We start from the raw sequence: 10,191 nt of genomic DNA on the forward strand, positions 1-10,191 counted from the left end.
ACGCTATATAAGATCAAGATTGTGTTATCTTTATTAACTGATTAAAGTGTTCTTAAGGTTCAGTATCATCAGTGTCATTAGTGATCCCCATTAGTTTACTTTGTCAACAAGACTGTGGTAACAAAATCAACTTGCTGAAGATTTTTGAAAAATACGTACTGACGAGAAAGTAAAACACACGTCCATCAGAGTTCAGCAACATTTCAGTTTGATTAAAGTTTTTTTTAACTACACAGGGATTTATTGTCTCATGTATTACATGAGAAAAAAATGTATTACAACACAATACTTTTTACTTCATGTACAGGGTTTCCAAAAGAAGTTTTATTTCAAGTAAACTAATACATTTGATTCAGGTAAAACAGATCGTTACATTTATTCTTGTTTTCTAAAAAGTTTTATTTCATGTAAAGCATTTCCAAGGCTGTTAGCTGCATTGTCCTGTATTGAACTTACTCACAGTGTGTCAAAACAACAACAACAACAAAACCCTATAAACTAACCCCCTTGTTTAGAGGTGATTGTCAGTTTGCTGGGTTTTTACAGACGCTGGTAGTGAGAGAGATCATGTTCTACATTACTTTAAAAGTGATTTTCAAAGCTGCTGATGCATGAAACACTTTCCATCGAAACATGGATCAACTCTGTTTATGGCATTGAGTGTTAAATTGTGGCAGTTTCAACAAAGCCTGCAAAATTCTTGCATTTACACTCACTGTAAAAAGAAAAACCCTATTCAAATTAAAAAAATTGATGTCCAATGGTCACATCCAAAATATTTGACTTCATAGAATCCAAATTGAGTCACTTGATATGACCTGATACTTTTATGTTGATATAAACAATATTACTAGACTTGACTGAAACTTTAAATTTTGCATTGATCCAAATTGATTTTTTTACATAGAACCATATTTTAATTATTGAACCAAGCTAATATATTGAAATTTAACCAACCTAATGTATTCACATCGAACCAAATTAACATGAACTAATATGTTTGTGTTGAAGCCAGGTAATTGATTTACATATATTCAAACTATATTTTTACATTTCATTTATTTCAGTTCAAAAATGCTCTGCATTTCCTATAAAAACAAGACAGTTGGCCAACCAATTATTTCAAAATTATTTATTGTTCCAAACCATTTTAACTATAATCAATAGAGAGGATTAGTAATATAAAGATTTAGTGCTACGGCAGAAATGATTAGAGAAATGTTTGTTTTATAAAACCTGCAATCTTTTGAAAACCAGTATAAAACCTGCAATCTTTTGAAAACCAGTATAAAACCTGCAATCTTTTTAGAACTGGTATAAAACCTGCAACCTGTCTAAAACTGGCATAAAACCAAAACTCTTTTTAAACCAATTTGCAAGTACTCAAAAATGTTTATGTGCACTGTGCCTGTACAAAAAAAAAAAAAAAAAAATCTACACATGTATCAATGAAATCAACTTAAATCTCCCTTTCAAATGGGTGTTCTTATAATTTTTGAATGTAGAATACCACTGCAGGCCAACCAAGCAAAATAACCAAGCACACATGCACATGCATGTGCACATACACATGCACACATGCATGCAAACACACTACTGTGCAGTGTTAAGTTCACAATTAAGTTTGCGAATCTTAGAGGTCATCTTGTTAAAGTCAAGCTCCATCATAATCTTTTGAAGAGCCTCAAAGGTGAACCTGAATCCTCGTGGATATTCCATATTAAGAGCATAACAAAGTCCAAAGACCATTGCCACTCCAGCTGCCACAGAAGGCAACTCATTCAGGACTTCCACACCATCAATGATTATCCCGATGTCTCGAGGCTGATGTAGGAGGCTTGAGTTGTCCCTGAAGACGAAGAGTGCCATGGTGGTACTCTGCAGCTCTTCCTCAGCTTCATCTTTCTGGGATATCTTGAGGTAAAATATGGAACAAAATGTACAAGTGAAGAACTGAAGTCTGGCACACCTGATAAATCTTTGACCATAATAAACTACTATTTTGATAGTTGTTTGGTCACAGACTATTAGAACAATTATTTGACTAATCAGATTGTGAATTGCATAATCATTAAATTTAATCAATGGTGGAACATTTTCATGAATGTTCCAGAAAGCCCAAGAAAAAAAAGAAAACAATACAGAACCCTAAGATATTAACTTGATGAGTTGATTAATCGTTGCTGTTCTACATTAATCACTGCATTTAATAGCAGAGTTGTCAAATTTACATCAAGAGACTGCATCTCATGTAGAGACAGAACAGATATGGACATACCATGTATTCTTTTATCAAGTCCTCAACACGTTCTCCAAGGTAGATAATGAGAGATTTAAGTACACACTCCCTCCTAATGTCAGCATCAGCATCCTGCAGGAACAGTTAAAATTGTTACTATGCAATATGGAGAGTATGCTGCATGAAAGGAATTTTTTTTCACCTCTCTATCCTCATGAGGTGACTAATGCCCCTTTTCCACTGACAAATCGGCACGGTGCGCTTGAGAGCAGTTCAGTTTAGCGCGGATGAACTCGCTTGTTGCGGTGGAAACATAAAGCGGACGTAACTGGGAACAGGGGCGAACCCATCTGGCTATGAAAAGTCGCGCGCAAAAGTCTTTGTCCGCAACATCACAGCCCGAAGAACAACAACAATCGCAATATATGTGTGTTTTTGTACTTTGCTCTGTCTGTGGTTCATTTTGATTGGTTTGATTTTTGGTTCTTGTGGAGGAAGTCGCCATGGTCCAAAGTCAATGGATTATGGTTGCTGGGAGTTTTTTTTTAAAGCCTTTTGTGGGAGCGCTTCTATATCACATTACGTGGGCACCACACACACCCGGGCCAATGAGGTGTAAAGGCGGTGGAAAAGAGTCCGCAGGGGGCTAAAGTGAACTGAGCCACACCGTGTTCTGTCGGTGGAAAAGCAGCATATGCTTTCTTGTCCCTAAATAAAAGTTTATACGTATATATGTATGTATGTGTATCTGGCGAGTGAGAGTGAAAATGTGTCTCCAAAATAAATTTTGTTGTAGTTGTGCTCTGTACTTGTATAATGACAATAAATCTCTTCATTCATTCAAGGACAAAGCCCACACTTCCTTTCAACATTTTAAAAGGTCACAGCCATAATCACTGACGTTACCAAAATAAAACTGTAACAGGATACAAATTCTCACTAGATACAGGGGTTAAAATGCTAACTGTCATGTTAATAGTTAATTATATACACCCTACCTGATCAAGAAACTCTAGGATTATGGCAGTTTTTGCTTTGGTTGTCCCTCCTTTCTTTCTGATTATTTTAAGTAGCTGTGGGGAGTGCTTGTCCAGCTGGGCCATGAATCTGGTTAGCAGGGGAACTGCAGTAACCCGCAGAAACTCTGCATTAATCTGTACATGAGTAGACAGTGTACAATACATTTTTTTAAAGACCAACTTCCAACAAGAAAAAGTCAAAACATATATTTCCCATTTCCAAACTATGATAAAAGGCATTAGTACAAAAAAGTTAAAGTTATACCTCTTCCATCTGAAATAGACCTGGACATCTTTCCAAGAGGTTCTTGATGTCAGGCTTCTTATCCACAACCTCTTTCCTCCTGAATTCGAAGGTCCTGGCCATCTGCTCTCGTACAGTTTTCTCATTGTTTCTCTTCTTTAATTCAGTCAGGAGAGATATTCGCTCTAGTTCTAGGCTTTCTGGATTCTTACTGCTGGTCTGAGGATAGTAATTGGCCTCACCTCTTCTTGCCTTTTTGTTGTTCTTGGCTGGCTTGGGAAAAGGATCTTCTCGTGACTTTGATTTGAGGGTATTTACTAAGAGCTCAGATGCAAGTCCATGTGACTTAAGCTGAGTGCGGTAATTGCTCATCTTAGTCTTTAGTCTGAGTTTCCATCTGTAGCTCTCATTGAAGGAGTCTGGTTGCCTCAAGCAGGGATGTTTCCTTGTCAGAGCCTCCGCAACGTCACTCAGGTCTGCATCACTGGGGTACGCCTTGTAGGAGAAAATCTTCTCTGCCAGTCTTTCCAGAATGTCGGACAACATTTTTGATGTAGGTGTGAGTCTGGTTTGGTCCTTTGTGTATTCCGCATTCCCTTTCTCAAGTTGACCTTCTGTTTCAAAAGAGAATTGTGGGATGTTGAACTCCTTTGGCCAGGGCTCTGTGCGGAGTTTCTCAGAGGAGCTGCTGCTTAGTATGACTGTGTCATCAGTGTGTGTTGAGATGGAGCTTGTATCTAGGTCACTTTCTACAAATTCTAAAATTAATGTTTCAGTAGCAGACGGTATGACCTTGATGGTGGTAAGATCCTTGATCATGGAGGTTGAGTTCAAGTTCACAAATGTTCCACCAAAGTCTACATCTTTATATTGCAGCCTGATACCTCCAGCAACTTTGCATGACTCTAACTTGTTCAATGAGCTCTTCAACTGTGTCTGGCACCCTTGATAGATCCATCCTCTCAGAGCTATTGTCACTCAACAAAATGAGGAGTCGTATGGGATTTGCCATATTTGTGGATCAAGTTGCCTCTCAGCGCTAGTTGTACACAAAACTTACAACATAAAATAACAAAAAGGAAAGAGACACAACACAGTATCAGCTCCCACTGCACGTTTTTGAACATATGTTATAAGGGTACTCTCACAGAAGACTGCAAATTTGGATTGCATGTTTAGTGTGTACAACCACACCTTATCCTATACAAAGGACATTTTACAAAGCCAAAAGTGGTCCAGTTATGTCATGGACTTTTCTAGCCTGTATTGCACAGAAGATAAAGTGTGGTCTAAGTCCAACCTTGACTTTTTTGTGGACATGCTCTTCCATGGAGACCAGAGGAGGCAAGAGAAGACCAGGTTAGGAATAAATGTTACAAGTCACAACTGTCATTCTTACCTGTGCGTGTTGAAGGGTTGATGTAGACTGTGCACAAACTACTTATGTAGCGCAGGAATTTAATGTCAAAACACGTCCAGGATATCTATAGAAAAGGAGCAAGGGAGGGAGGAGGCATTAGTTCCCATTTACAATCTCCTTGTGTTGGCATAAAGATGATCAGGTTAAAATTGTAAGTGCTATGTCAATGCAGACCTTAAACTTGAATATATCTCTTTAAGGTAATCAAACGCATTCCTCCTACAGTATAATCCACCAATGGATATGGATCTGTCAGTTCATCTGGCCCCAAAAGCAAAATGTCCTTGTTGGGGCTCACTTGAAGTTCAAAGGCCCTGAAATGCTCCCAATGCCACGCCCTCAGCTTGCGAACAATGAAAAACAGCTTGTCCTTCAGAACCAACATGTGGATGATTTCAGTGAATTTAGGGATCCCAGCCAAAGATCCATATGCAAGGATCATTTCAGTTCTGTAGTTGAATCCATTGTAAGTGATATTCTTTGCCAGACACACATGGTCCACTGTTGGGTGTTTCAACCGTATTGCTTGTGCAATCTCCTCTTTCAACACATCAATAGAAAGAGTTGAAACATTTGATACTTCCAGGAGAGGTTTGTTAGGGTACATCAACATCTGCTGTGCCATGTGAAATTGGTGTCGTTCTGCCAAAGATAACAGCACATTCTTGAAAGACTTTGTGTATCGAACAACTCTTTTAAAAAAACTGTGCTTGGCTTCGAATCTCAAAGTCCACAGACAGCGTAATGGTCCAAACTGACGAATAAGCTGAGGATAATGCTCCAAGAAATGGTGCTTAGGCAGCAAGTTGTAGTCTGGGAAAACCTCTTTGAGTCGCACTCTGTGCTCGGAGATCTTGAAATTCAAATATGCAACTGACTCCTCTGTATGAACAGGTGAGACGATTATATCCACAATATCCTTTAGATCTGTCAATATTTTCCATGCAGGTTCATCAGCAGGCACCTTCTGGCCAACAAGGAGGGGGAAAAACCTTAACAGACTCCAATTTTCGTGTGAATTGCCACCTATTGTCTTTCGAGATACAAAGTTCAATGGCACTGGATGGGGACGATTTACTTTGTCAGTCCACTTAAAGGGGAAATTCAGTATACAGTCATTTAAATATGCATGTGTAAAATATTTCTTAGACGTGAAGATGGAAAGACATAGAGCTATCTCTGCAGGAACAATCCCTTCAAATAGATCATGGACCAGATCTGGGGGGAAACCAGTAGTTACTTTGAAATGACTCAGTTTCTCAGCAAGGACACATCTCTTCTTTACACCACAGAAATTGTCCAGAGATTTTTCCTCTATGATTTTAAGATGATCAGAATGAATCTCTTCTGTTCTTGAAATAAAAATGCCACTATCTAATGCCTTGGTTTGAATTTCTGATCTTGAAGCTGTACAAAATCGGCACAGATGACCACTTGAAAAATTTTCAACAAATCCAGCGATGCCGTGGGCTCCAAGGTTATCAGCTATTATGCACTGTACTGTTCCCTTAACAAATTTCCCTAACTTTGGCAAAAACACACCGTGGTTTTCCAAGGAAATTAAATCACTAATGAGAGGCTCAAGCACTGCTTCATAGCCATACACCTTCAAATCATCACTTCTGACCAGCAGAGCCAAGTGTATTGATGACAGTGAAGATTGACAACCAAGGGACAGATTAGCTAAGGTCCAATAGAGGGCACAGATTTTATGTTTTCTTCGTGATGTCCCAATTGGATTACATATTTCAAAATCATCGATATAGAGATTTATTGAAATTGCACAGTCTTGAGACAGAAGTTTGTTGTTTCGGAAAAATTCACCATCAAAGGGACAACTATAAACTGCTTTATCACTCAGAGGAGACTCATATCTCTCTTTCAAATTGGCAGTCTTTAACAAAATAGTATCTGAACTTAGAAGCTGCTGCAATGTTTTCAGCACAGATACATATTGTAGTGATTTTTGTTTTCTTTTATCAAGAATATATTCCACTGGTGACACTACACCAAATTCTCTTTTATAATATGATTTGCGCTTCCAAGAAGTAGACAATGGACCTTGTTTCACTATTGCTTTTTGAATTGGGTTTGAAGAACAAAGTGCAGTGGCTAGCTCTTCAACCACTGATGCTTCCACATGACAGTTGTTATCTCCCAAAAACTGACTAATTGTGTTTTGACTAACTCGCACAGAGACAGTTCCTATAAGATGTAGCTCCTCAAGCAATTCATTCACAGCTGTACTGGAAACTAAGTATGTGTGTTCCAATTTAAGTAAAAGTGAAGCTAATTTCAGTTCAACTTCCTTTTCAAAATCTCTTGAGTCTGTGATGGTTGGCTCATTCAATTCAGAGTTCAACGAGTCTGTAGGATAGCAGCTGATAGATGATGTGACAAATATTCCACTTTTTAAGTCTTTAACAGTGCATGAATTATGTTTTCTCCATTTATGGGTCTTGAAACTGCCATATATATTGCTTTTGTATGAGCAACCATTAAACATACAAGAGACAAGTTCATTTTTTTTTTAAATGTTGATTGATATGTTGAAAAAAATCATACTCTGTGGAAAGCTGATTGTGGTCACAAATGTAGCACTTGAATGAAGAGGCTTTTTGTGTGGACTCCTGAGAAAGATGGTTCCTAGCTAGATGTTTTTGTAGACCGTTCCATGTCCTGGATGAACAGGGGCAATTTTCATGAATGCATGGGTAAGGACGGTGCCTGCCATGAAACCGATGATCAAGGCGATAATGTTGTAGTAGCTCAGATTTTCCTGAAAATGACAGGCTGCAGTCCTTGCATTTCCACATCCGATAACTAAGGAAACAAAGGGAATATATTAAATTCCCAAACAGGTAATGTTTGTATTGGTTCGATATATAGAATTCCAAAAATGAATTTGTCCATCTGCTGCAATGACAATTTATTTGACCAGCCCTTCCATCAGTATGAGAATGAGAAAATAATGGAGGGCTTTTCCTTTTTGTGTTGAGAGTAATTCCCCCCCAAGATTACATCCCTAGTCAAACTCTGTTTGAAGAAATGCCTCAGAAGGGGGCGGTGCCTGATGGATCAGCATTCATGTGGGTGGCAGGCTGAGCTGTGATTGACACGTCGCACTACTTAAACAGCAATTCAACCTCAAATCAGCTTTTTTCTGCTTATAAACTGTATTAGTGAGTCTTTACCTATGCAACCTTTCAGTTACTGGGCATTTCTTTTACAATTTCATGTAAACTTGTTAAATTTTTTTTACACTTTTTGGTCTAAAAATGTCTTAGTACTGCCCTCTTAGGGTTGAAAGGTGGCTATTGCATTTGAATTTTGTGATTGGCTGAAATTAATTTCATGTGACTGCCCACAGGTGCAGGTGCGCAAGGCTGCGGGACCTCACGGCCTGCAATAGTAAATGTGTGTGTGTGTGTGTGTGTGTGTGTGTGTGTGTGTCTGTGTGTGTGTGGGGGGGGGGGTTAAGCTCTGAATAAACAGATGAACAGAAGCACTTTTGGACCGTTGTGGAGAAATATGCATCTGGTGTGAACAGCGGAGCAGCTGACAGTGTGTGATTTTCCTAAGCGCACCACTTCGAAGTGTTCCTGTGGCCAATGTAAACCATGTGTAAGAGTTAGACCAAAAAGGGTAGAATTTAACAAGTGTACACAGAAATGTCAAAAACTGCCCAAAACTGAAAGATTGCCTTGTAAAAACCCATTATAACAGTTTCTAAGCAAAACAAGTTGTTAGGCTTCAGTTACTCGTTAAGTAGTTACACTCCAAAATAACAGGACACAACCAAAATGAAATGTTCCCTTTGCCCTCCATAGAAAATGTTGCTGCATTTATAACTGGACAGAGGAAATTAGTGGACAAGGATCTCTTACTAACTCACACAACGGATGTAACTAATGCAATAGCAATATTACTTACTACTACAAAAGTGATTTTCAGAGTGCTTTTCAATTACGAAGACTAGAAAAGGGGAAATGGGGCACATCTCCCTACACAACCAGCACTGAACACACACCTGGGTGAAGCCGAGAGAGCAATTATTGCACACAATAATGCCAACACATCAGCAAGGTGAATGAGAGGATAATGAGGGAGGGTCTAGATTATTATAAAATGTTTAAAAAGGATGTGCAGTGTAAATGCAAAATGATACGTGTTCAGATTAAATGAAAATGTATGCTTCAGCCATGGAATGGATGGAGCGATCTGTGGTTCTGAAAGCATACAAAAAAATAATAATAATGTTACTTCTCTATAAAACACATAACATAGAAAAACCAAGAAATACGTAACATGACATACACATCCTTATAAAAGGCTAGTACTATAATTTGATTTAGGTTTACCAAACAGTCTACAGACCAGCCATTAGCGACTAAGTTTGGCATAGGGTCAATTTTTTGCTGTTAAAATTAAAATTTCTTCAGAAAATGCACATTTTTCCGAGCCGCGCCTGAAAGTCAATTGAAGGAATTAGTCTTATGCCATTCATCTTATATGCTGGCGGGTTATTTCTGTCTCTAAATCATGCACATTAATAATTATCTTTTGCGCTCGGTGTACACACACATAACACACAGATATTTATATGAAGAGAGACAGAGACAAACGTGCGCGCACAAAATTTTTTTTTTGTGTCTAGAAACCGCGAGCTCACCAGAAAAATTCAAACAAAGCGGAGCACGGAGTTATACTAGCTGCTAACTAACCTGCTAGCTGTATCCACCACCGATGCACCGTGGTAACGCTAGCTAGTTAGTAAAAAAACGGCTGGTAAAAAACGGCTTTTTGCCTAACTTGCATTCCCGACTGTGATGGTCGGTTGCTGGTAACCAGTTCTAACGTTGCGCCGGATAGCTAGCTAGCTTGTAGCTAGCAGCTACAATCATGCAAAAATTGGGGGTGGCTGTCGACCCAGCTTAAATGTGGTTATTTTCTGCAATTTTGGCAATACAAATTATAAAAGCTTTTGTAACACACTTGGCTTTACTTACGTTTATTTTCAGATGAAATTAATCAAAGATGTGACACGATGTTTCCAGCAGCCATGCAGAACAAAAATGGGTCCCGGTTTCTGGTTTCTGGTGGGCGTGTTCAAGTGCAAATCACTTTGACTCAAATTAAAGATATTATCTGTTCAACATGAAAAGAAATATATGTTTTGAGAGAAATCAAAAACTTTGCGTTGTGTCCTTTGTACAGATATTTAGTTTCATCCAAATCAAAAGTGGTATTTTAAAATGCAAAATGAAAG

At 38.5% G+C, this 10,191-nt stretch overlaps 1 protein-coding gene across 1 annotated transcript; it reads right to left on the reverse strand.

Annotated features, from left to right (window-relative positions):
- Window positions 1-1,427: 1,427 nt before the first annotated feature.
- LOC116316407 lies at window positions 1,428-5,613 on the reverse strand. The gene is made up of 6 exons (XM_039608174.1): window positions 5,097-5,613; window positions 4,902-4,986; window positions 3,524-4,557; window positions 3,238-3,393; window positions 2,279-2,371; window positions 1,428-1,914 (listed from the first exon to the last, which is right to left on the reverse strand). Exons 3-6 carry the CDS (start codon window positions 4,319-4,321, stop codon window positions 1,594-1,596), a joined length of 1,368 nt encoding a protein of 455 aa, XP_039464108.1. The 5' UTR covers window positions 4,322-4,557; window positions 4,902-4,986; window positions 5,097-5,613; the 3' UTR covers window positions 1,428-1,593.
- Window positions 5,614-10,191: the final 4,578 nt, after the last annotated feature.

This window comes from Oreochromis aureus, linkage group 3, assembly GCF_013358895.1.
Source record: "Oreochromis aureus strain Israel breed Guangdong linkage group 3, ZZ_aureus, whole genome shotgun sequence".
NCBI classification, from domain to species: Eukaryota; Metazoa; Chordata; class Actinopteri; order Cichliformes; family Cichlidae; genus Oreochromis; species Oreochromis aureus.